This window comes from Heliangelus exortis, chromosome W, assembly GCF_036169615.1.
Source record: "Heliangelus exortis chromosome W, bHelExo1.hap1, whole genome shotgun sequence".
Taxonomy (NCBI): domain Eukaryota; kingdom Metazoa; phylum Chordata; class Aves; order Apodiformes; family Trochilidae; genus Heliangelus; species Heliangelus exortis.
In genome coordinates this window covers 6,780,821-6,808,426 of record NC_092453.1, presented here as the reverse complement: position 1 = coordinate 6,808,426, position 27,606 = coordinate 6,780,821, and the positions used below count along the sequence as shown (strand labels likewise).

Below are 27,606 nucleotides of genomic sequence, written 5' to 3'. Positions count from 1 at the left end.
GTCCATATTGTTTCCCAGCAGTGGGACTGTAGAGGTATCAGCATCCCAACCATAGTCAAAATCTTCAAAAATTCAACCACTGTAGGGAACGCACAGAGAATGAGAAGATGAGGAATGATGACTCCTTATTAAAGGAGAAAAGGTAATTAACAAAAATGTCCAGGCGGTGGCACCCAAAGAACAGCCATATCTCCTCCATAGGTTGCTCATGAAAGAAACTGTAAGGCCCGTAGCTGCTGACAGTCTGCAGGAGATGGCACCCGCAGGAGGGAGATGATGGCCTGGCCATACTGACTGCAGGTCTGGGGTCAGTTTCACACAGCACAGCACAGCCCAGTGATGCCCTTGAGCAGAGTCCTGAGCTGACAATCAGCACAAAGAGGAGCAAGGAAGGTGTGGCATCCACCAGCTCTAAGAACAGCTCTGAGAGTTAACTAACCAACATGGTGACCAGCCACTAATAAACCCATACAATGAAGAATTATAACTAGTTGGTTTTGTAGGCAGCAGGTGCCCGGACGGTGCCCGCCCCGCCTGTGCCAGCTGGGGCTAGCCCAGATGCGCATGCCCGATTTTGGCAGGGTGTGGTTCCAGCAGGTCCCAGAGCTGGACGGATCAAAGTTAGCTCCCTGATACTAGCCCGAACCGACACTAGCTCGACTGACTCTGTTCACGAACCGAGCTCGCGCCCGCAGCGAGATTCGTCTCACGCAACATGGTTTTAACATGCTCTGATAGACCTGTCTTTATCTCAGCCCTTTGTGCCCTATATTTAGCACCAAAAATGACTGTGGTGGTTTAATCCCAGACAGACACGAAGCACCACACAGCCACTTACTCACCTTCCCCCAAAACAGTGGGCTAGAAAAAAGGATAAGATTAATGGACTGCAATAAAAATAGTTTATTTAATGAAGTAACACATAATTATATATTAATATTATTATTGATACTAACATTAATGTGAATAATAACCTGACTAAAAATTTGAATTATTGGGAAAATTTATCTGCTTTATTTTTCTTGGCTTACAAAGAGGAAAACTCCGGCTGTGCCTGAGTGCAGAAGTTCTCTAAGAGATGGCTTGGGAGCTGGTGCAAAGGAGCTGTAACACCCAGCTGCAGCCTGCAGGGGAGAAGGCTTATGGGAGGATAAGACAAACAGGTCCTAGAAGGCATAGGGACAATTTGGTACCACCACCTTGTCACCACCACTTGTAACCTCTGGCTGACAGCTGGCACTTGTTCAGCACCTCTACCTGGCACTGTGTTGCTGCTCCCCCACCCCTGTGATGCCCCCAGAGCAGTGCTGGTGGGACAGTCTGACCTTTTATTGGTCTCAGCTGGAGACTCTTTTCATTTGGATTCCCTGGCCCCCACCTCCCCCTTTCCCCTCTTCACTTGCAGAGCCCCCAGGCAAACACAGCACGGTGGGGCCAGGACCGGGGAGAGGCATGGAGGGCACAGCCAGCACCCGTGAGGCAGTGAGAGTGGGTGTCCCCCCTTTTTGTGTTGAGTTTTCTTCCGAAGCCAGGACATTCTGTCCATGCTGGGTGTCACGATCCGAGTTATTATTTATATTTTGTTTGCGAGGAAATTTCAGCCACTACTCATAGACGACGCGTGAGTTTACAAAAATAACCAGGCTTTATGATTTAAACAAGTTCAAAGGATTTATTTAGGATTTATACAATTAGTTACTTTGGAGAGAAGAGTCGTTAAGAAGAGAAAAGAAGGAGGGTAATTAAGATGTTATCACCGTCCGCCGGCCTTGGCCTCTGGCTGTAGTCGGGTGCGTAGGGTCTGTCGCTCCTGCCGCTTCTCTGTCCCGCAGCTGAAGCCGAAGTGCCGAGAGAGGGGGGTCTAGAAGAAAATCGCCTCGCCGCTTTCCGCTTGGGCCTTCAGAGCTGCTTGTCGCCTTTTTGCGCCGAGCTGGCTGGAGTTTGTAGTCACAGGAGCTGGCTTCCACGTGTCCTTCTGAGCTGCTGGCTCCTCCGAGCTGCTGGCTGCTCTGAGCTGCTTCGTCTTCGGTTCTTCTGGGGCGATTTTTATACAGGAAAAGAAAAGGGGTCCCTTTTTTGCATAAGGCCCTGATACATACAGATTTCCCGACTTCCCGGAGATGAGTCATCCTTATCTTTTACTCTTTTTGGGTGTCCTGCTACCTTCATTGTTTCCATCATGCACCAGGACACGACCTGATAAGTATTCTTATCTTTTAGGTGTATGTCAGGCATATGGTGAGGTAAACATATGTTAATTGACAAAATGTTGCAACATAGCAGGGAGAAAGAAAAAAAAAAGATTGATTCAAGGGACAAATTTTTGTATTTTTAAAGTGTTTACATCATTTCACCCCGTGGCTCTTGAGTCAGGATTTTTTTTTTTTTTTTTTTTTAATGTGTATATATATATATATATACACACATCCCTATATATACACACATCCCATTTGGTGGGGTTGTGTCGTGTGGCTCTATTTTGTAATCTGTGCCGTTTTAGCAGGCAAATTCCATCTCCGAGGTTTCCATTAAGGAGCAACCGGGAATTTCACCTTGCCTGACACAGTTCTTCCTTCCCACCGCACGTTTGCTTAGCTCAAAAGCCAGAGTATTTTTAACGTGTGTTTGTGGGGGAATGGTGGTAAACTGTCTTTTGTACCACATTTTCGACATCATACATACCTCACCATATCATGTCACCTCACCCCGTGGGTTTTGAGGCTAGGGGAGCGTGTTTTCGGGATCAACAGCTTGATATATATATATATATTTATAAAAAAAAAAAAAAATTTTTTTTTTTTTTTTTTTTTTTCCACCAGCATTGGGAAGGTTTGCAACTAGGTATCTAGATATACTACAGACACTTAATGGCTAAAAGGTAGCAGAGAGCATATATGAAAGGTTACAAAGAATCAACTTAATAGGAGTAAGGTATGTGCCCATACAAAGCAATTGTGGCAGGTAGGGACATGTAGAACATGTGTAGAAAGAAAGGTAAAATATTGACGGTTACAGAATCTTAGCAATTAATTTAGAAGGGGAAGATGTCGATTAAAGACGAGAATTAATAATAACAATAACCATAGTAATAAAAGTTACAAGAATTACAATAATTATAAAATAAGATACAATGAATAATCATAAGGACATAACATAGGTCTATTTCATACACATACAAATTACATCTAATATCACACGACCAATAAAATGTATTACAGGTAACAGTAATCCAGGAGCAATCATGGACAAAATCATGATGTTATAAATTACTTTACCTAGGCTAAAGAGGTGGCTAGCCTCCCAGCCAGTAGTAAGTAATTTCTTCCAGTGTCAGTTTCAGAGTAGCCAAGTCTGAAACTGTACACCAGGGGTGTTTCGTTTTGATGTCCTAGGATTACTGATGTCTGTAGTCACGTTAATTCAACCTCATTCTGTCCTACTACACAAAACCTAATTACACAAAGAAAAGAAAACATTGGTTTACAGTACACAGGGTAAAAGATAACTTAAACCTTATTCTACACAGATTATCCAGTTTGTGCTAATTTTGTGCTGTTTATCATTCATGTCAGTTGCCACCCACGAGTTTGAATTCAGTGGATTTTGCAAAATGAGTTTAATTCTACCTATGTTAGGTAAGTTTACATAAGCAGTTTGGCCAGGCCATAGTTGCTGTTTGAATTTTCTCGGTATCTCAGAGTCGTTATGTTGATCAGGCGACAAGGGAAAGAATGCTGTCAGGCGGGGGCAACCATTCACACCCCACCTATTGTTAATTGTGGTAACAGCATAGTTAAGTCTTTCGTCCCATTTACTCTCATGGGGCCTAATGAGTTTTTTAAGTAACCCATTAGTTCTCTCAACAATGCCGTTTGCCTGTGGATGGTATGGAATATGAAACGTCCAGTTAATATTTTCAGTTTTTGCCCACTGCTGGACCAGGTGGGAAGTGAAATGTGTACCATTGTCAGATTGTATACTGTTAGGCTTAGGCAGAACTCCAAAAACCTTATTCAGGAAAGAAACAGTATTTGCTCCATTTGCTTTAGCATAAGCTTCAGCACAAGTGAGCCCAGATATAACTTCGACCATTACAATAACATACTGTTTATTTCCTGACCTACGGAAGGGTCCTATATAATCTATTTGCCACGTTGACCATAAGGTTTTACCATCTCTGATATGTAAATTGTCAGTGGTCAGAGGGTGTTCTCCCAATCGAATTTTACACAAATCGCAAGCAGAAATAATTGTTTTACATTGTTCACGTGTCACCGACCACCCTCGGGACTGTGCTTCTTTATACAAATCAAAAGTACCTGAATGGCCTCTTTTGCAATGAAGCCATTCTAATAACTTGCCCCATTCCTGCACTTCACCTTGATTTAGAGCATCTCTGATCTCAATAACATTAATTCGTGCCAATTCATCAACTTGGTTATTAAATTTGCTTGCTTCATCTTTCAAATCGGATTGGTGAGAAGGTACCCAGCCTACATGAAAATTAGGATTTTGTTTAGCAATTTGCAGAATTTCCTTCCATTTTTCTGTATGCCATACAGGCACTCTATTAATTTCCCAATTATTATTTTCCCAGAAGGTCAGCCATTCAACACATCCCTTAAAGACAGCAAAAGAATCCGTATAGATATATACAGGTTCCTTAGTGTCTTTTTCTTTTACAAATACATTGAAAACAGCGTCCAGTTCGCCTGCTTGTGCACTTCCTTCACTTTGATTTATTATTTGTTCACCTGTGGAAGGTTTAATTGCAGCAGATTTAAAAAACCATACTTTTCCTTCCCTTCGGGAAGAAGCATCTGTGAACCAGGCTGTAGACATATCACTTTTGTATTCGGGGGCTTCTTTAATAGGGCTAGGAGTTTTCATTATTAAATCTTTTTCATCTGTGGATTCAATTGGTTCTTGAATTTTTAGAAGCTTATCAGGGCCTTCCTCAATTTGGAAAAGTTCAGCGAAATATTCAATTTGGCTATACCATTTTCTAATTGTGCCTTTCTGAGAAATTCCTTCAGGAGGTGGCTTTCCAGACAATACCTGGTTAATCACCTTAAAAGGCCCTTGCAGGATTACCTTTTGCTTTTTGATTATCTTGCTTATCTCCTTAAGTGCCGTACTTACTGTGAGCAGACCCTTTTCCAGGACCGAATACCGCTTCTCTGAGTCCTTTAACGACTGACAATAAAACGATATGGGCCTGGTGGCTCCAGCTGGGCCCCGTTGCCAAAAGTGATAAGATAACGCACTGGAAGAAAAACCCCATTCGATTGTTATTGGGTCCTCTGGGTGAAGAGGTCCCAGGGTTTGAAAGGTCTGTGCCTCTAGGAGTAGGAGTTTTAGCGCCTCATCCTGAGTTTGAGTCCACTCCCAGTGGCGGTGTTTCTTTAACAAGTCATACAATGGCCTAGCAATGATTGACAGGTCAGGTATGTGCTTTCTCCAATATTGCAAAGTTCCCATAATTTCCTGTAATTCTTTTTTATTTGTGGGTGCCTTTATTTCTCCCAGGTGAGAGAGAGTATCTGTAGGGATATTCCATGTCCCACCTTTCCATTTGATTCCTAGAAATTTTGTTTCCTGGGATGGAGGTTGTCTTTTTTCCTCAGGTATCTCAATTTCTAAGCTTGTTAAGTGCTCAATTATGGCATCATAAACGTTTCTCACGGCTTGCTCAGTTTTACCACCTATCAGTACATCATCAATGTATTGATAAATTTTCACATCTGGGTTATTTTTTATTTCTGGAATATTTTCCAGCTCCTGTGCAAGAGCATGGTGGGCAAGCGTGGGAGAATGTTTGTAGCCCTGAGGCAACCTGGTGAAAGTATATTGTACTCCATCCCAAGTGAAAGCAAAATATTGTTGATCCTCGGAATCAATGGGAATATGGAAAAACATATCTTTCACATCGAGAGAGGCAAGCACTGGGTGCGCTGCCTCCTGGATTTCTAGCACCAGATCTGCAATGTTTGGGACAGCTGCAGTTAATTTCTCAGTACCCGCATTCAATTTTCTATAATCTACAGTCATCCTCCACTTACCATTTGGTTTTCTTATGGGCCAAATTGGGGAATTATAAGGCGAATGGCAAGGCACAATTATGCCTCTTTGTTTTAGGTCAGAAATAACTTCTCTGATACCCTCTTTAGCTGCTATGGGAATAGAATATTGTTTAACATTTGTAATTTTGCTTTGAGGGAGGCGAGGGGCAGTTTTTAACAGTCTAACTTTAAGAGTGGAGGTCCCCAGTTTTTATAATATTGTTGACCAAATGTCTTAATTCAGCTATTTCTCCCTCCGAAGAGTCGGAGGAGATACATCTCTGAATATTGGTAGGTTTTGGCGGGGGTTTTGATTTTAAAATGGAGGGCCGTTTTTTCCCCGTTTTGGAAGCAAAACGAACGTTTTTTTTCCCCCGTGGTTTGGCGGGAGATACTACTTCCTCTTCATCGGTGGAATATTCAGATGCAGAGGGAGCGCTAATTAGTATCGAACTAGGGTTAGTACAATTCTCAGATTTTGAAGTACTCGGCTCCTCTGATTTTAAAAGTTTTATGTCCCTTTCCATATTTTTTAATTGTTGGCTCAATTCTTCGTTCTCTTGCCAAATTATAGTAGCCAAAGTGAAAAAGGAACGAGCATAGAAATAATCTTTACCCTTTTTTTTCAATTGTTTCTTGACTTCTTTAGTCAAAATGGATCGGTTTTCTATTGAGGCTAGTGATTCAGCGAGCGCAACAAAATTTCTATTCTTATAATGTTTATAAATCAAATCATAAAGAGTTTTCCTCGGGGTATAGTCACGGAGTACGAGGTATTGCCAAAAGGGACGAACCAATGCAGCCTCAACAAATTCATTCTCTTTATAAAAGGACACCTCCTGATTCTGAACACCACTCGAGCTGGCAGAACAAGCTGTGGACTCCATTTAAATTGTTTTAAAATTTCCTTAAGGGTTAGTTTTGCAATTCAAGCGTCAATCTAAGAGCAGGCTCTGATTTTTTCCTCAAGTATCCTGCCGACTACGCCAATAAAAATGTCACGATCCGAGTTATTATTTATATTTTGTTTGCGAGGAAATTTCAGCCACTACTCATAGACGACGCGTGAGTTTACAAAAATAACCAGGCTTTATGATTTAAACAAGTTCAAAGGATTTATTTAGGATTTATACAATTAGTTACTTTGGAGAGAAGAGTCGTTAAGAAGAGAAAAGAAGGAAGGTAATTAAGACGTTATCACCGTCCGCCGGCCTCGGCCTCTGGCTGTAGTCGGGTGCGTAGGGTCTGTCGCTCCTGCCGCTTCTCTGTCCCGCAGCTGAAGCCGAAGTGCCGAGAGAGGGGGGGTCTAGAAGAAAATCGCCTCGCCGCTTTCCGCTTGGGCCTTCAGAGCTGCTTGTCGCCTTTTTGCGCCGAGCTGGCTGGAGTTTGTAGTCACAGGAGCTGGCTTCCACGTGTCCTTCTGAGCTGCTGGCTCCTCCGAGCTGCTGGCTGCTCTGAGCTGCTTCGTCTTCGGTTCTTCTGGGGCGATTTTTATACAGGAAAAGAAAAGGGGTCCCTTTTTTGCATAAGGCCCTGATACATACAGATTTCCCGACTTCCCGGAGATGAGTCATCCTTATCTTTTACTCTTTTTGGGTGTCCTGCTACCTTCATTGTTTCCATCATGCACCAGGACACGACCTGATAAGTATTCTTATCTTTTAGGTGTATGTCAGGCATATGGTGAGGTAAACATATGTTAATTGACAAAATGTTGCAACATAGCATGGAGAAAGAAAAAAAAAAAGATTGATTCAAGAGACAAATTTTTGTATTTTTAAAGTGTTTACATCACTGGGTGATGCCAAGAACAACCATTCCCTTTCTTAGGGGGAAATGCAAAGTGCAGCCTGCAGGGCGTTCTTGATGGCAGTGCAGAAAGCAGCTGCCATAGGAAAGAGAGGCTGCTGTGGGCTTTTGGAAAGGGACACTTGTCATGCATTGCTCCTCCTGCCCCTAAGGGAAGGTGTCCTGCAGGCAGGGCAGGAACGGGCCCCCATCCCCTCATTGTGTGACAGGACAATCGCTGCCAGCGCTTGGGGCTCCCTGCAGAGACCCTGGTGATGCTGGTGCCATGTGGGGTGGGTGGGTGGGGATGAAGTGGCAGTGTAGAGACAGGAGTGAGCTGAACGAGCAGCAGCTGCTGGATGGAGGGTAGAAGTGGTAGCATTGACAAAGTGGTGGTGAAAAAGTAGTGGTTAGAAGGTGGTGGAGGCAATTTATCCCAAACCCTTCCCAGGGAGCCAATGAGAGCAATGTTGTGTTTGGGGACATGAGGAGCAATGTTCTACATGGAGTGCTGGATCTCAAAGGCTTCTCCTCACTGTAGAGGCCTCTTGCAGAGACACTCTGCACCAATACCAGTTGAATATACATTTCTAAACAGAAAACCAGTAAAATAGAACTTTTCAATATTTTTTATTATATGCTCTTTTTTATCTTCCGCCACACTGGAACCTCTCCAATTAGCTTTGTGAGTCTTGAACACTAAAAACACCACACTCATTTCATCTCAGTCCTGTCATGGGCCCCCTGGTGCCAGTGGAACTGAGTCCATGATACTCAGGTACTGAAATGAGGCTGAAAAAAATGTCTTTAGAAGTTAAAGGTCAGTGTACGGGCTAAGGGTTATGATCTGGTAGCGATAACAGAGACATGGTGGGATAGGTCACATGACTGGAATGTGGCCATGGATGGTTATGTGCTTTTTCGGAAAGATAGGGCGGGGAAGCGAGGTGGTGGAGTTGCTCTTTATGTGAGAGAGCAACTAGAATGTGTTGAGTTTTGTGCAGGGGCTGATGAGGGGCAAGTTGAAAGTCTGTGGGTAAGAATTAAGGGGCAGGATGGTGTGGGTGATACAGTTGTGGGGGTCTACTACAGACCTCCTGATCAAGGCAAGGAGGTTGATGAGGCCTTCTACAGGCAGCTGAAAGCAGCCTCACAACTTCAGTCCCTAGTCCTCATGGGAGATTTTAACTACCCCGATATCTGCTGGTTGACTCACACAGCCAGCCTTTCACAGTCTAGGAGGTTCCTCCAGTGCATTGATGATAACTTCTTAATGCAAATGGTGGACAAGCCGACTAGAAGAGGAGCGCTGCTGGATCTTGTACTAACCAACAAGGAGGGCCTTGTTGAAGCAGTGGTGGTCAATGGCAGCCTTGGCTGCAGTGATCATGAGATGGTAGAGTTCAGGATCCTGTGTGGAAGGAACAGAATACCCAGTAGGACCAGAACCCTGGACTTCCACAGGGCAAACTTTGGCCTCCTCAATCGACTGTTAAGAGAAATCCCATGGGACAGGGTGTTAGAAGATAAAGGGGCTCAAGATAGCTGGTCAATATTCAAGGACCACTATTTGCAAGCACAGGATCAGAGCGTCCCTATGGTTAGGAAATCTAGTAAGGGAGCTAGGAGACCAGCATGGTTAAAAAAGGAACTGCTGGGAAAACTTAAGTGGAAAAGGAAAATCTACAGATCATGGAAGGGGGGGCTGGTCACTTGGGAGGAATATAGGACCGTTGTCAGAGGATGTAGGGAGGCAATTAGGAAAGCTAAGGCCTCCTTGGAACTTAACCTTGCAAGTCAGGTTAAGGATTATAGAAAGGGCTTTTTCAAATACATAGCTAGCAAAACTAACACTAGAGGCAATATTGGCCCACTAAGGAATGAGCTGGGAGCCCTGGTGACAGAGGATATAAAGAAGGCAGAGGTGCTGAACGCCTTCTTTGCCTCTGTCTTTACTCCTGCAGGGTTTCCGCATGAGCCCCAGATTCATTTAGCCCCAGAAGTAGTCAAGATAGATGAGGAGTTTGACATAGTAGATGAGGATTGGGTTAGGGATCAGCTGAGTAATCTGGACATCCATAAGTCGATGGGTCCAGATGGAATGCATCCAAGGGTGCTGAGGGAGCTGGCGGAGGTCATTGCTAGGCCACTCTCCATCATCTTCAGTAAGTCATGGGTAACAGGAGAGGTGCCTGAGGACTGGAGGATAGCAAATGTCACTCCAGTCTACAAGAAGGGCAAGAAGGAGGACCCGGGTAACTATAGACCGGTCAGCCTCACTTCCATCCCTGGAAAGGTGATGGAACAACTTGTTCTTGTCACTATCTCCAGGCATATCAAGGACATGGGGGTCATCAAGAGCAGTCAGCATGGTTTTATCAAGGGTAAATCATGTTTGACTAACCTCATAGCCTTCTATGAGGAAATTACTAGGTGGATAGATGATGGAAGAGCGGTAGATGTGGTTTATCTTGATTTCAGTAAAGCATTTGACACCGTCTCTCACAGCATCCTTGTAGATAAGTTGATCAAGTATGGGTTTGGTGATCAGGTAGTGAGGTGGATCAGGAACTGGTTGAAAGGAAGGAGTCAGAGAGTTGTAGTCAATGGGGCAGAATCTGGTTGGAGGTGTGTGACTAGTGGAGTCCCTCAGGGGTCGGTACTGGGACCGGTGTTGTTCAATATCTTCATCAACGACTTGGATGAGGGTATAGAATGTACCCTCAGCAAGTTTGCTGATGACACTAAGCTGGGAGGAGTGGCTGACACACCAGAAGGCTATGCTGCCATTCAGAGAGACTTAGACAGGCTGGAGAGTTGGGCAGGGAGAAACATGATGAAATTCAACAAGGGGAAGTGTAGAGTTTTGCATTTGGGGAAGAACAACACGATGTCCCAGTATAGGTTGGGGGCTGACCTGCTGGAGAGCAGTGTAGGTGAAAGAGACCTGGGGGTCCTGGTAGACAAGAAGATGACCATGAGCCAGCAATGTGCCCTTGTGGCCAAGAAGGCCAATGGCATCCTGGGGTGCATTAGAAAGGGTGTGGTTAGTAGGTCAAGAGAGGTTCTCCTCCCCCTCTATTCTGCATTGGTGAGGCCGCACCTGGAGTATTGTGTCCAGTTCTGGGCCCCTCAGTTCAAGAAGGATATTGAGGTCCTCGAACAGGTCCAAAGGAGGGCAACCAAGCTGGTGAAGGGACTCGAACACAGATCCTATGAGGAGAGGCTGAGGGAGCTGGGGCTGTTCAGCCTGAAGAAGAGGAGGCTCAGGGGAGACCTCATTGCTCTCTACAACTACCTGAAAGGAGGATGGAGCCAGGCGGGGGTTGGTCTCTTTTCCCAGGCAACTCTCAGTAAGACAAGAGGGCATGGTCTTAAATTGTGCCGGGGGAAGTTCAGATTGGATATTAGAAAGAATTTTTTCACGGAAAGGGTGATCAGACATTGGAACGGGCTGCCTGGGGAGGTGGTAGACTCTTCGTCCCTGGAGACATTTAAAAAGCGACTCGATATGGCACTCAGTGCCATAGTCTAGTGACTGTGGCGGTAGTTGTTCAAGGGTTGGACTCGATGATCTCTGAGGTCCCTTCCAACCCAGCCTATTCTATGATTCTATGAAAGAGTCCAGCGCAGAGCTACTAAGATGATTAAGGGAGTGGAACATCTCCCTTATGAGGAAAGGCTGAGGGAGCTGGGTCCCTTTAGTTTGGAGAAAAGGAGACTGAGGGGCGACCTCATCAATGTTTTCAAATATGTAAGGGGTGAGTGTCAGGGAGATGGAGTTAGGCTTTTCTCAGTGGTGACCAGTGATAGGACAAGGGATAATGGGTGTAAATTGGAGCATAGGAGGTTCAAGTTGAATATCCGGAAAAATTTTTTTACTGTAAGGGTGACAGAGCCCTGGAACAGGCTGCCCAGGGGGGTTGTGGAGTCTCCTTCACTGGAGACATTCAAAACCCGCCTGGACACGTTCCTATGCGATGTACTCTAGGGGGCCCTGCTCTGGCAGGGGGGGTTGGACTAGATGATCTTTCAAGGTCCCTTCCAACCTCTAGGATTCTATGATTAAAGCCAAAACAAAAACACAAATTATCTTGAAGTATTGATTGGCCTCTTTGGGTCCCATTACTGACAAAGCCTCCCCAGAGACTTTTTAGAGAAGGTCACTGGAGGCCATGATTGCAGGGAGGCAAAGGCTCTGTAAAGGTGGCTCTGAAACCAATGATATTTAATTATTTATTTATTTATGTATCTATTTATTTATTTATTTTAGGGATCAGTCAGACCAAACTCTGTACCCCAGGAAATGGGAAGGCAGAGCCCATCCCTCACTTGTGGGTCAGGACTCCTCCTAGGGGCAGTGGGGTGTGAAGATGAGCAATAAAAACAGCAGGAAAAATTCACAACACCTCCCAAATACCCCAAGAAGGGGCAAGGAGCAAACCAACTGCAGAGCCTCAACATCAACTTCTGCCTGGTGGTGGTGATACAGTGACCATTTCTAAAGTCACCTTTCCAGACACAGACTGTCCAGACAAAGGCCATTCCCATTCCTCTCCAATTGTCCTCTTCTCCTACTCTTTGTTCATTCAGACGCCTCTCCCCTGGGTGCTGCTTTGAGCAGCAGGTTGTTCAAAGCTTGCCTGTTTTTCAGCAGCCTGATTGTCTCTTTAGCCACCTCTGTCATGAGGATCACATCTCTCTTTTCCCATCTGTCTCTCTAAACCATTTCTCCTCAGATTCTTCTTCACTTTCTCTGTTTGACTTTTCTTGTCTTGCACAAAGGAAAACTCCTGCTGTGCCCATGTGCAGTCAGTTCTCTAAGAAGAGCAGGTGGGAGGTGGTGCAGTGGAGCTGTAACCTCCAGCTGCAGAGAGGAGAGTAGAAGCCTGATGCAAGGACCAGGGATGGAAGTCCAGGTGGGACATGAAAGGAATCTTGGGGCTGGGGAGTTGAGAAGTAAAGTTGCCCACACTGTGTCAGACCTCAGGGAACTTTTATCACCTCTTCCCTAAAAAGAAAATCATGAGATAATCTGTTAAAATATATTAAAAAAAAAAAAAAAATCAAAAACCCCAGAAGTACCACAAACTGTTTTCATTAATCACAGTATGAAATATTTCTCCTTACCTACAGTGGGAAAACCTCTCCAATTAGCTGTACAAATCTTGAAGATGTGAAAAATATCCCATGGAGAGCCATGGCCCTTTAGTGCTCTCTGTATTCCAATGAGCCCCAGGGTGTGTTTGGTGCTGAGTCCATGATCCTCAGATTCTGAGAGATGAATGAAGAAACTGCATCAGAAGTCAGAATGGAACCTGAAAGTATCTTGAAGCATTTATTGGCCCCACTGAGGGCCATTGCTGCCAGAGCCTCCCCATGGCCTTGTTAGAGCAGAGTCAAATGCTCTGTAAAGGTGGCTCTAAAGCCATGAGTTTTATTTTTTATTATTTTTATGAAGCAGTGAGGTCACTCTCTGAACCCCAGGCAACAGGAAGGCAGAGTTCATCCCTCACTTGTGGGTCAGGATTCTTCCTGGGCACAGTGGGGTGAGAAGATCAATAATGTCAGAAAATGAACAGCACCTCCCAGCTATGCCAAGATGGGATGAGGAGAAAACCAAGTTCAAAGCCTCAAGAAAGAGTTTTTCCTGGTGGTGGTGGTGATACAGTGACCATTTCTAAAGTCACCTTTCCAGACACAGACTGTCCAGACAAAGGGACAGGATGGAAAGGTGGGTCCATGTAAGCTTCATGAGTTTCAAGAAGGAAAAGCACAAGGTTCTGCACCTTGGTTGGGGCAATCCCCAGCACAAATACAGGTTGCACAGAGCATGGACTGAGAGCAGCACCTAGGAGGAAGAGGAGGACTTGGGGGTGCTGGTTGATGAGAAGCTCAGCACCAGCTGGCAAGGTGTGCTGGCAGCCCAGGAAGCCAAGCATGTCCTAAGCTACACAAAAAGCAGCGTGGCCAGCAGGTCAGGGGAGGAGATTCTGCTCTTCTGCTCCACTCTGGTGAGACCCCACTGCAATGTTGGGTCCAGTTCTGGAGCCCCAAGCACAAAAAGGACCTGGAGCTGTTAGAACAAGTCTAGAGGAGGCCACAAAGATGATCAGAGGGCTGATCATCAGGAGGTCCATAGGACAACCTAATCAGGTCTAATCAGGGTTGGCTTTGGAATAAGGGAAGGTTGCTCAGGCCTTTATTAATTTTGGTCTTGAAAAGCTGCAGGAATGGAGATGACACAAGCTCTTTGGTAGATGTGCTGGACTGTCTTGATGAGCAGCAAGTTTTTGAGTTTTCTTCCCTTTTTTCAGATGGTGCCCCTTGGTTCCCACCCTCCCATCATGAACAACCAAGGACATGTCTCCATTTCTTTCTGATTCCAGAAGAGTTATCACAGAATCATAGACTATTCAGAGTTGGAAGGGACCCATCAGGATGATCAAGTCTGCCTCTGTCCTGAGAAGGGTACCCCCGGAATCACACCATGAGCCTGAGAGAAGTAAATGATGGATCCTTTATTTGTTAAAATGCTCAGAGAACATAGATAGTATTTAAAAAAACTTTCCGGAAGCCTTTGTTTAACACCAGAAATGAAGATACAGATCTGGAAATAGTATGAACAATGAGATTTCTTTGTGCACATCATTATGATATGTGAAAGAAAGAAAACACATCTAACATGAGCAGTTCCATAAAGAAGGTTGAATATGTTAGAAGAATTCATTAATGGCATGAAATACATTATCATTTACATGCATGATAAATTGAGCATTTTATCACTTGAGAAAAATATCCTGTTGTGAGTTTCCAAACAGCATACTTGAGCTCCTGGTTCATCATACTGTAGATGAGGAAGTTCACTGCTGGAGGAACCACTGAGTAAAGAAATGACACCACCAAGTCTAGGGATGGGGATGAGATGGAGGGGGGCTTCAGGTAGACAAAGATACCAGTGCTGATGAAGAGGGAGACCATGGCCAAGTAAGGGAAGCACATGGAAAAGGTTTTGTGCCTTCCCTGCTCAGAGGGGATCCTCACCACAGCCCTGAAGATCTCCACATATGAGACCACGATGAAAAAAAACCACACAAATCCTAAACAGCAACCCAAAAAAACAATCCAGATTTCCCTGAGGTAGGAGTGTGGGCAGGAGAGCTTGAGGATCTGGGGAATTTCACAGAAGAACTGATCCAGGGCATTGCCCTGGCAGAGCGGAAGAGAAAATGTATTGGCTGTGTGCAGCAGAGAAGTGAGAAACCCAGTGCCCCAGGCAGCTGCTGCCATGTGGACATAAGCTCTGCTGCCCAGGAGGGTCCTGTAGTGCAGGGGTTTGCAGATGGCCACGTAGCGATCGTAGGACATGATGGTCAGGAGAGAAAACTCTGCTGCAATGAAAAAAACAAAGAAGAAGAGCTGTGCAGCACATCCCTTGTAGGAGATGTCCGTATTGTCCCAGAGGGAATTGGCCATGGCTTTGGGCAGAGTGGTGGAGATGGATCCCAGGTCGAGGAGGAAGAAGTACATGGGGGTGTGGAGGTGGTGTTCACAGGCGATGGTGGTGATGATGAGGCTGTTGCCCAGGAAGGCAGCAAGGTAGATGCCCAGGAAGAGCCAGAAGTGCAAGAGCTGCAGCTCCCACCTGTCTGTAAATGCCAGGAGGAGGAAATGGCTGATGGAGCTGCTGTTGGACATCTCCTGCCTCTGGGCATAGTGTTCTGTAATAGGAGGAAAAGGGATAAGTAAGTCAGGTTAAGTTTTTCTTAGAAAAATCCATTGGGTTTTTCTCAAAAATGACCAAACCATCCCAATCTTTACATGCAGGATTTTGGCAATTTGGATGCTTTTCTTCCATTGACACAGCAGCAGGACAGAACCTGCAGTATTGGTGTCTGATCTGAACCCGAATCCTCACTCATCAGCCCAGAAAAAAGAAGGGGAAGAACAAGGGCAGCAGCAGCAGGGACAAGAGGGGAACCTCCCAAAGTTCGGCTGCTGAGTCAGGACAGGAAGAAACCCGGAGAGACTCCAGCATTTCTCCTCTCTGGTGGGGGGGCTGCTGGAAGGAGCCTCAGAATTCAGTGCCCATGCTCTGAAGGGCTGGGGGACTGTGCTGTGTGACAGAGAGCAGGGTTTAGCTCTAGGGAGGGCAGCAGCTCTGCAGGGGATGGCTGGGAGGTGCAGGAATCCCCCCTGCCATCATCTTCCAGGCAGCAGCTCCCTCTCCATCCCTGCCCATCTCTGCTGCCTGCAGCTCTTTCTCTGTCCCCAGCTCTCCTCCCTGTCAGTGCTCACAGCCCCCATCCCACCCTCTGAGTGCTCAGCTCTGCCCTGCAGACCCCTCCTGGCAGCAGCCGGACCTGTCCAGGGGCATCTCTGAGTTTGCAGGATATCTGGAGCAGCTCAGACAATGGCTGAGGAGAACTGGGGTCTGTGTGCCTTCTGCAGAGTGCAGGAAGAGCTTTCCATGTCACCAGAGACAAGTGGAAGCAGAGCCTGAGGAGAGCCTAGAGTGAAACAGGAAAGCCCTGCCCTGCCCTGAAGGGACTCCTGAAAAGTCCTCTCAGGAATATTCTGGGCATCAGCTGGAGCTGTGAGCAGCCCTGAGCAATTCATCCCTCTCTCACCAGCACCAGGACCCTGCCCTGTGCTCCCTGTCTCCTGCCAGCCACAGCTTCTGCCAGCAGCAGGGAGCTCCCCGGGCAGGCTGAGAGCTGCCCCTGGAAGGCAGGCAGGCAGCAGAGTCCCTGCCCCAGCACACAGCCCCTGGGCTGCAGGACCCTGCTCGGAAGGACAGCTCGTGGCACCCCTGCCTGCACACACACTCTCACACCTCTTCACAATTCCCCTTCCACCTCCAGCCCCTTCCCCCCTTACAGCTCCCAGCAGCTCTGGCTCTGCAGCTTTAGGAGATGCCTCCAGGAACTGCACCAGCTTCACTGTCCCGCACCAGGCACTCACCATGTCAGAAGCTGGGAAGCTTCTCCTCCACTCAGCTGGCATTCATCCCCTCCATCTTCACCCCCTTGAAGCTCTCTCTGTCTTGCTCATCTCCTCCAGATACCCTGGCAGTGCCCTCAGCCCTGCTGCGCTCTGCAGAGGAGCTGCTCCTGCCCAGAGCTGTCTCTCTGCAGCACTGCCCACTTGCCAGCAGCTCCCTCCATCCCAGGAGCCCAGCTCACAGCTGTCAGGAGCCCTCTGGGGGGTTGATGCTGAACCCATGACAATTGCTCAAGAGGCAAGGAGAGAAAGCTGCAGAAGCTTCTTTCTCAAAAAAAAAATCCAAGGCAGAGTCCACGTCCAAAGTTTCCAAAGTTTCTTGCTGTGTGCCTGGGTCCCCCTGAGGGACAGCCCTGAGAAAGCGTCCCCTGCAGGGTGTGGGGGGAGCAGGAACCATCTCTGCCAAGTGTGCCTCCAGCTTTTCCACAGCTTTTCCCTCTCTCATCTCCACCACAGTCTGTCCTGGGCTGTCCCATCCCCTGTGCCTCTTGCCCTGCAGGCTCTGCTCCTTCACCCACCTGCCCCACCTTGCTGTCCCCTTCCTCTCCTGACATCTCTGTGTCCTCCCTGCCTCTGCCTTGGCACACAGAGCCTTGGGCTGATCCAGGCTCCTTCTGGGGGATGTGGTGTTCCCCAGCATGGCCCTTGCAGTGACATTTCTTTCTTCTGCTCTCCACTCCAGGCATCCCCAGCTGCACTTTGGGCCATTCTTTCTTGCCCAAGCTGTTTCCCACTTTGAAGAAAAGCTCCACCATGCCCCAACCCACCCTTCAGGCACTCCGAGGGTCCCTCTCTACTTCACACAGTCTCTAAACCACTGAGCCTTGACTCATCAACCTCTGCAGACTGGCCATGGCCTTGTGGCCTGGAAGGTCCGTTGTGATACAGCCAATGCCACGGAGGAGAAGTAAGGAGGGGAAGGAGAAAATTTGTGCTTAGACTGAGGGCATTCCACATCTCTGCAATGGTAGAGTAGCTCCTAATAATGAGTAGGAAAGGAAAAGGCTGCCTTATGGAATATTCAGTACTCTGAGTGTGCAAACACAAATAAGGTTCTCAGGAGCAGCCAGTATTGATTTACTAAGGAAAAATGTTGCTTGACTAACCTGATATCTTTCTACAAAGGGATGACCAAATGGGTAGTCTGGAGGGCCAATGGTGTCCTGGGTGCATCAGCAAAATTGATCTAGCAGATCTAGGTTGGTTTTCCTACCCCTCTACTCTGCCCTGGTGAGACCACACCTGGAATACTGGATGCTATTTTGGGTTCCCCAGTTCTAGTGGGACAGGGATCTGCTGGAGAGAGGCCCAGGGAGAGATAGGAGATGATTAAGGAACTTAAGCATCTCTCCTATGAAGAAAGACTGAGAGAATTTGATCTGCTTACCCTTGAGAAAAGAAGACTGAGAGGATTTTATGAGTGTTTATAAATTTCTGAGGGGGTGGGTGTCAAAAGAAAGGGGCCAATCTCTTTTCAGTGGAACAATGGGTTTAAGCTACAGCATAGGAAGTTCCACCTCAACATGAGGAGAAACTTCTTGACTGTGAGGTTGTGGGAGCACTGGAACAGGCTGCCCAGAGAGGTTGTGGAGTCTCCTTCTCTGGAGACTTTCAACACATCCCTGGGTGTGTTCCTGTGTGGCCTGCCCTAGGTAATCCTGCTTTGGCAGCGGGGTTGGACTAGATGTTCTCTAGAGATCCCTTCCAACCCCTAACATTCTATGATTCTATGACTTCAGTCCCTGGGACAGTGATGGGGTCCAGCCTGCTCCAGGCAGGTGAAGGACAAAGAGGGGATTGCTAAGGGAGAGTGGGCAGGGGACAGAAAGGCATGGGTATGATCACTTCCCTACTTCTGCTGGCCATGCTATTTCTGATACAAGCCAGGATGTTGGTGGCCTTCTTGACCACCTGGGAACAAAGCTGGCTGATACTCAGCTGTCTGTCCACCAGCTCTGACTGAGGCTGATGCTGTGGATGGGATTAAGAAGTGAGTTCCATGAGGACAGGGGTAGGGTTCGCTTCAGCTGAGTGGGAGTTGTTCCTACCCATGCATGCAGGGGGTTGGAACTAGATGATCTTTAACTCTTCCAACACAACCCATTCCATGATTCCATTGTTCTGTGACACAGTCCAAGCCAGTTCCAGGCCTGGGCATGTCCACAGGCACCACCAAGGCTTTGTGATGCAGGGCCTGGTGCCTGGACACCATTGTCATGGGGGTCTCTGCAGTGACCCTGGAGGTTTATAAGGGGTGTGGAGTCCTGGGGTGCCCATATCTGGGAGAGCACCTCCCTCAGGACTCAGCAGCTGCCCTGTGTGACCATGGAATGTTTGTGGCAGAAAATGCCCAAGATGTCCATGGAGAGGGAGGTGGAAACCTGCTGCCAGCCCTCCACAAGACCCCAAGGTCAGTGAAGGAAGGAAGGGCCAGACCAGAATTTCCCCTGCAGGCTGTGGGGAGAGGGCAGCTGTCCCCTGCAGCCCATGGAGGAGCATGGAGGGGCAGATGTGGATCTGCAGCCCTTAAGGACCCCACACCAAGGTGAAACATGAAAAATTTTAGAAAAAAATCACATTTGAGCAACTTGAGCATGGCTGGGGAAAAGGGGCAGGAACTTGAGATGTCTTTTGTCTCTCTGTGTCTTGATTTCTAGTGAGTTCCATGGGGACAGGGACAGGGTTGGCTTCAGTTGGGTGGGAGGTGTCCCTACCCATGCATGCAGGGGGTTGGAACAAGATGATCTTGTCCCCTTCCAAGCCAACCCATTCCATGTTTCTGTGACATGGTCCCAGACAGTTCCAGGCCTGGGCTCTTGACAGTACCACCAGGGCTTTCTGATGGGGTAGGTGCAGTTTCTCAGCTGTTCCCTTTACAGTTGAGACCCAGGCCCGATGAGGAGCCATGACAGCATCTTCATATTCTCGTGCTGTTTTAATCCCATCACCCACAGTTGGTTCCATTTCTCCAGGAACCTATAACATTACTGATAGTGTATGGTTAAATGGGGATGGTGCAGCATGCACAAACCTTTGCCTCACAGGCTTAGGGCATGGCATGTGATAAGGATCTACAGTCTTATCATCTGTATAGATCACATCTTGTACAGACAATTCTTTCAGATACATTAGAGCTTTTCCAAGTGTGGCTGCTTTGACCTGTGGACAGTCTATTTCCTCTTTATAGGGATATTACCGCTGTGTATGAAATGTGTATCCTATGTGTATCTCCTAGGTGTGTGAAAAAACACTGTACCATGTACCACACTGTTGAAGACCATATCACAACTATGGTTTGTAAGCAGCTCTTACCAAGAATGAACCACAGAGCAACACTAATCCCAGATAAAAAGCCACAGATCACATACCCTGAATACCAAAGGTACAGCAGGTTTGGTTTGATTTCCAGCCCTGTGAAATTTCCAAAGAAAATAGTTTGATTCCCACTCAGCGAAGCCATCTGGGTATCCTCCCACTGAAGTCAAAATTCAAACTATTCATATAAATTTGTTGAAATTTCAACTGGGCTTTAAATAATAATTTTAAGCTCCACGTTGGGCACCAATTAATCTGTCAGAGTTTAACACTGGGCCGGCTATTCACATAATGACAGAAACTCTGTATTAATGCCCCTCCCCACCCTGATAAAGAAAGGAGAGAGAATCAGGAAGAGAGACTTATAGGTTGGAAACTAAACTACACAGCTTTAATAAAACAATAATGATAACAAGGAAAAATTACTAAATATATACAAATATATAGAAAAATGGCACTGTGTTCCTCCTCCGTCACCCTCAGTAACTCTCATGTCAAAACCAAGGCTTCAGAGAAGCCCTGGGAAAGTCCAGGCTGGACTCCTGGTGTCAGCAGGCCTGGTTTAATCCCAGATCAGTTGTAGTGGTGATTGTGGGGTGATCATTGCCATCTTCAGTTCCTCTCTCCTTGTCCTTCAGCTTAAAGCCTTTTTAAAGCAGTTTAAAGAAGGAGCTGCAGGCATGGACAGTGTAGGGCAGCCTGCAGGAGAGGTGGCCAAGAGCTCTGGAAGGCTGAAAGGCCCAACAGGACCAAGGGCTTCGTCACCTCAGACATGGCAGCTACCTCAACCACCAAAGTCTACCAGGAGTCATTTTGTATTGAAGCTCTGGATTTACTTTCCCCTTCTTTGGGAGGTCAGGATGTGTCCGAATTTTTCTTTATTACTCATTTTCATACTCTACTCTCCCTAGGAAGAGTCCTGACCCACAAGTGAGGGATGGGCTCTGCCTTCCCATTTCCTGGGGTTCAGAGTTTGGTCTGACTGATCCACAAAATAAATAAATAAATAAATACATAAACAAACAAATAAATATCTCTGGCTTCAGAGCCACATTTACAGAATATTTGCCTCCCTGCAATCATGGCCTCCAGTGACCTTCTCTAACAAGTCTCTGGGAAGGCTTTGTCAGTAATGGGACCCAATGGAACCAATCAGTACTTCATGATAATTTTGGTTTTTGTTTTGGCTTTAACTTCTAAATACGTTTTTTTTTTCACCCTCCTTTCAGTACCAGAGGATCATGGGCTCAGTCCCACTGGCAGCATCGGGCCCAGTACAGTATTACCCAGCCACGTGTCACCATGTGATGTTTTTTGTGTTCAAGACTTGCACAGCTACATGGAAAGGTTAGAGTGTGAAGGAAGATTAAAAAGAGAATCAAATAAAACTTTTTGAAAAGCTATATTTTACTGGTTTTCTGTTTAGAAATTTATATTCAGTTTTTATTGGTGCAGAGTGTCTCTGCAAGAGGCCTCTACAGTGAGGAGAAGCCTTCGAGATCCAGCACTCTGTGTAGAACATTGCTCCTCATGTCCCCAAACACAACATTGCTCTCATTGGCTCCCTGGGAAGGGTCTGGGATAAATTACCTCCACCACCTTCTAACCACTACTTTTTCATCACCACTTTGTCAATGCCACCACTTCTACCCTCCATCCAGCAGCTGCTGCTCGTTCAGCTCACTCCTGTCTCCACACTGCCACTTCATCCCCACCCACCCACCCCACATGGCACCAGCATCATCGGGGTCTCTGCGGGGAGCCCCAAGTGCTGGCAGCAATTGTCCTGTCACACAATGAGGGGATGGGGGCAGCGGCAGCGAGCCCGTTCCTGCCCTGCCTGCAGGACACCTTCCCTTAGGGGCAGGAGGAGCAATGCATGACAAGTGTCCCTTTCCAAAAGCCCACAGCAGCCTCTCTTTCCTATGGCAGCTGCTTTCTGCACTGCCATCAAGAACGCCCTGCAGGCTGCACTTTGCATTTCCCCCTAAGAAAGGGAATGGTTGTTCTTGGCATCACCCAGCATGGACAGAATGTCCTGGCTTCGGAAGAAAACTCAACACAAAAAGGGGGGACACCCACTCCCACTGCCTCACGGGTGCCGGCCGTGCCCTCCATGCTTCCCACCGGCCCTTGCTCCGCCGCGCTGGGTTTGCCTGGGGGCTCTGCAAGTGAAGAGGGGAAAGGGGGAGGTGGGGGACAGGGAATCCAAATGAAGAGTCTCCAGCTGAGACCAATAAAAGGTCAGACTGTCCCACCAGGCAGTGATCTAGGGGAATCAGAGGGGGGGGGATTTGGTAGCACAGTGCCAGGTGGAGGTGCTGAACGAGTGCCAGCTGCCAGCCAGAGGTGACAAGTGCTGGTGACAAGGTGGTAGTGACAAGGTGACAGTGGCAAGGTGGTGCTGGCAAATTGTCCCTCCCCCCCCAGGGGAGTTTTGTGCCTTTTCCTCCCCTTAGAATCCTCCCCTGCCGGCTACAGCTGGATATTACAGTCCCTTTTCACCAGCTCCCAACCCCTCTGCCTTATAGAACTGCTGCACTCAGGAGTTTCCCTCTTATCATAGAATCATAGAATTGGCTGGGTTGGAAGGGACCTCAGAGATCAAGTCCAACCCTTGATCCACTACCGCTGCAGTTACTAGACCATGGCGCTGAGTGCCACATCCAGTCTCTTTTTAAATATCTCCAGGGATGGAGAATCCACTACTTCCCGGGGCAGCCCATTCCAATGCTTGATCACCCTCTTGGTAAAGAAATTCTTTCTAATGTCCAACCTAAACCTCCCCCGGCACACCGTAAGACCATGCCCTCTTGTCTTGCTGAGAGTTGCCTGGGAAAAGAGACCAACCCCCACCTGGCTACAACCTCCTTTCAGGTAGTTGTAGAGAGTGATGAGGTCTCCTCTGAGGAGAGGAGAGTGTGCAAACAGAGAAAAGTAAAGCAGATAAAGTTTCCTACACTCTGTACCATCTGCTGGGTATAAGCTGCCTCTAATGAGGTTACTTTTCTACAGGGGATAATCGGATGAGAAAGTGTTTTGGTAGCTACAAAAAGAAAGATATGTTTGGTTTTTTGGGTTTTTTTAATGTTAGCATTAGATCTAGTATTAGTAAAAACAATTAAGTCTATTTTTCTTCAGTCATTAAAGTCTTTGTATTTCATTGTATTATTTTTGTTTTTTCCTCTTTTTCTTTCCTCCACCTGAATTCTGTTGGAGAAGTGGGTTTGCTGCATGGTGCTCAGTGCCTGGTTCAACCACAACAGTCTTCATTTGGGCCCAACGTGGGGCACAAAGGGCCTGAGATTATGACAGATCTGATCAGAGTGTGTTAAATTAGTTATAATTCTAAACTGTATGTGTTTAAGAGTTGATTGTCGCCATATTTGGGGGTGGTTTTGCTTTGGTTTTTTTTGTTTTTTCACCTCTCCTCCTCAGTAAACTAAGTTAGGGGAAGAGACCAGGAAGAATTGAGACAGAGATCTGATTGCAGTGTGTTACAATATATTTGCTGTAACTATCCATTGTGGTTTTTTTACAGTCACTGGTCACCATGTTGGTTTGTTTGGTCTCTGAGCTGTTCTTAGAGCTGTGGGATGTCACACCTTCATTGCTCCTGGTTGTGCTGACAGATCTGGCAGAAAATGCCCAAGATGTCCATGGAGAAAGAGGTGAAAGCCTGCTCCCAGCCCTCCACAAGACCCCAAGGTCAGTGAATGAAGGAAGGGCAAGAACAGAATTTCCCCTGCAGGCTGTGGGGAGAAGGCAGCTGTCCTCTGCAGCCCATGGAGGAGCACGGAGGGGCAGATGTGAATCTGCAGCCCTGGAGCACCCTCCACCACAGTGATTTCAGTTATTAACTGAAACATGTAACATTTTAGAAAAAAATCACATTTGAAAAACATGAGTATGGTTGGAAAAAGGGGCAGGAATGTGAGATGGTTTTTGTCTCTCTGTGTCTTGATTTCTAGTGAGTTCCATGGGGACAGGGACAGGGTTGGCTTCAGTTGGGTGGGAGGTGTCCCTACCCATGCATGCAGGGGGTTGGAACAAGATGATCTTGTCCCCTTCCAAGCCAACCCATTCCATGATTCTATGATTCTGTGACATGGTCCCAGACAGTTCCAGACCTGGGCTCTTGACAGCACCACCAGGGCTTTCTGATGGGGTAGGTGCAGTTTCTCAGCTGTTCCCTTTACAGTTGAGACCCAGGCCCGATGAGGAGCCATGACAGCATCTTCATATTCTCGTGCTGTTTTAATCCCATCACCCACAGTTGGTTCCATTTCTCCAGGAACCTATAACATTACTGATAGTGTATGGTTAAATGGGGATGGTGCAGCATGCACAAACCTTTGCCTCACAGGCTTAGGGCATGGCATGTGATAAGGATCTACAGTCTCATCATGGTATAGATCACATCTCGTACAGATTCTTCAGATTCTTTCAGATACATTAGAGCTTTTCCAAGTGTGGCTGCTTTGACCTGTGGACAGTCTATTTCCTCTTTATAAGGATATTTGTTATGTATATCCTATGTGTATCTCCTAGGTGTAAGTAGTGAATTTTTCAAAGATTTCTTCCGTCTTGGGGATTTCAAAATGTGTACAGTCTTATTAGTAGGAACCAACATGGCTCTAGAGGACCCATCAAGGATGAAGAGGCAGATGAAGTATAACTGCAATAGCTGAGACCTTGTTTTCACTTTATCTTCCCAGTTGTGTGCTGGAAATACAGCACAGCAGAGAGGGAACAGTCCTGGAGATTCCTGGAGTGTGGAAGAGACCATCCTGAAACATCCTGACACCATCAACCAGAGAAGACATCGCAATGAACCTGGTGTTTACCAACACAGAAGGAGTTGTTGTTGATATGATGGTTGGAGGCCATCTTGGGCACAGTGATGATGAAATAATAGAGATCTCCCTCCCTAGAATCACAGAATCGTCAAGGTTGGAAAGACCTGTAAGATCGTCAAGTCCAGCTGTCCACCCTACAACCCCTACCCAATAAACCACCCCCTGTAGCTCTTCCTCTACCTGTCTTTTCAACACCTCTAGGGATGGTGCCCCCACCACCTCCCTGGGCAGCCTGTTCCAATGCTCCACCACTCTTTCTGTGCAGGGGGATGGTCTGAAAGGCGGGGGCGTGTGGCGCTGCTGTATGCACAACCCCATGTTTTGACTGTTCAGAGTTACAAGGACACCCTGTCCTGGACGTTAGATTAGGAGAAGGCACAAAGTGAAAAACAAGTGGCTTCTACCCCTGCACCAATAGGATTTGCTTTTGCTGCGTGTGAATGGCACCGGGTGACCTGTAGCAGGTAGTTTCGGTGTGCGGTGGAGGGGGGCGTGACCACTGTAACAATATATAAGCGGTTTTCGTACGTAATAAAACTCTTTTTCTGGAAGCATCGACTATACCTCTGTGAGGACTCATCTTTGTCTTCTGCGCCGAACCCCTAAGGTCGCCACATCTTGCATCATTTCTGTGAAGAAGTTTTTCCTGTTATCTAACCTGAACCTCCCCTGATGGAACTTTAACCCATTTATTCTTGTCCTATCACTGGTCACAAGAGAGAAGAGGCCAGTGTCTGTCTCACTACCACCTCCTTTGAAGTAGTTGTAGAGAGCAATGAGGTCTCCCCTCAGCCTCTTCTTCTTTAAGCTGATCAACCCCAGTTCCCTCAGCCTCTCCTCATTATTCCTCTTCTCCAGATCCCTGATCAGCTTGGTTGCCCTTCTCTGCACCCTCTCCAGCACCTCCATGTCCTTCCTCTCCTGTGGTGCCCAAAACTACACACAGTGCTCAAGGTGCAGCCTCACCAAGGCTGAGGACAAGGGTAAGATCACCTCCCTGTCCCTGCTGGTCACACTCTTCCTGAATCAGGCCAGGATAGTGGTGGCCTTCTTGGCCACCTGGGAACACTGCTGGCTCATGCTCATTCTGCTGTCAATCAGCACCCCCAGGTCCCTCTCTGCTGGGCAGCTCTCCAGCCACTCCTCCCCAAGCCTGTAGTGCTGCTGGGGGTTGGTGTGGCCCAAGTGCAGGACCTGACATTTGGCCTTGAGTGAAACTCATGCACTTGGCCTTGGCCCATCCACCAAGCCTGTCCAGATCCCTCTGCAGAGCCTCCCTACACTCAGGCACACAACACTTCCACCCCAGTGTCACCTGCAGATTCACTCAGGGTGCACTCTATCCCCTCAGCTAGGTCCTTAATAAAGATGTGCAACAGAAGCAGCCCCAGCACTGAGCTCAGGGGGCCACCACTCGTGACCCCCCACCATCTGTATTTAACTCCATTTACCACAACTCTTTGGGCATGGCCATCCAACCAGGATGATCTGCTTCATCAACCTCCCTGGAACTGAGGTCAAACTGACAGCTCTGTAGTTTCCCTGATCATCCTTCTGTCCCTTCTTATATATGGGGATTACATCAGCAGATTTCCAGCCTTCTGATGTCTCTCCAGTGAGCCAGGACTGATGATCAATGATGGAAACTGGCTTGGAAAGCACTGCCACCAGCTCTTTCAGCACTCTTGGGTGCATCCCATCCGGTCACACAGATTTATGCACATCGACATGATGCAGCAGGACACTGACCATCTCCTGCTGGATTATGGAGGAATCTCTCTGCTCCTGGTCCCTGTCCCCTAGGCTAGGGAGTTGAATTACCTGAATATAACTGTCCCTGCTACTAAAGACTGAGGCAAAGAAGTTATTAAGCACTTCAATCATTTCCTCATCTTTTGGTATCATGTTCCTTCCTACATCTATCAGGTGATGGTGGGATCATCGGCCTCCTTGTCCCGTTTGGGGGGTCTGTAACAGACTCCAAATACAAGATCTCCCTTACTTGCCTTCCCCTTCATCCTTACAAATAAACATTCAACTTTGTCATCCCTGGAATCAAGCTCTATAAAGTCAAAACATTCCCTAACATACAAAGTCACACCACCACCTCTCCTTCCTTTCCTATCTCTTCTGAAGAGCTTCTATCCATTCACTGCAGTGTTCCAGCTGTGACAGTCATCCCACCACATTTCTGTGATGACAACTACATCACAGCTGTCATGGCTTCAATCTCGTCCTGTTTGTTGCCCATGCTGTGTGCATTGGTGTAGATGCACCTCAGCTGGGCCTCCTTTTGTCTGGGAGAAGCCCAAATCACCTCCTGATCATACACCAGTATTTCCATAGCCCCCAACCTCACACCAACTCCTGTGTTCCCCCAGCCATATGCAGTGCCCTTCTCCTCCTTCACCAAGACACAGGACTGGGAGCCCTTGCTTGCACACCCTTCTCCCCCAGGTACTGGTGCGGGAGCGGCAAAGAAAATGCGTGCAACCAATATGGTTGATAAACGGACTTCTGGTTTATTGCGCAGCAACTTTTTCTTATATAGTGCTTCCGTGACCACGCCCCAGCCACCA

General features: G+C 47.2%; 1 protein-coding gene across 1 annotated transcript; it reads right to left on the bottom strand.

Annotated features, from left to right (window-relative positions):
• Positions 1-1,027: 1,027 nt before the first annotated feature.
• On the bottom strand, positions 1,028-15,380 carry LOC139789178 (olfactory receptor 14J1-like). The gene is made up of 2 exons (XM_071729693.1): positions 14,677-15,380; positions 1,028-1,124 (listed from the first exon to the last, which is right to left on the bottom strand). The coding sequence occupies exons 1-2, from the start codon at positions 15,378-15,380 to the stop codon at positions 1,028-1,030; spliced, it is 801 nt and encodes a 266-aa protein (XP_071585794.1).
• Between the last annotated feature and the right edge of the window lie 12,226 nt (positions 15,381-27,606).

Excerpts from the sequence above, each read along its gene's own strand:
- LOC139789178 (XM_071729693.1), bottom strand. The coding sequence starts at position 15,380 with ATGTACTTCTTCCTCCTCGACCTGGGATCCATCTCCACCACTCTGCCC. Across the intron at positions 1,125-14,676 it reads ATGATGAACCAGGAGCTCAA|GCTGCAGCTGGGTGTTACAG; the intron begins GTATGCTGTTTG and ends TCTCCCCTGCAG.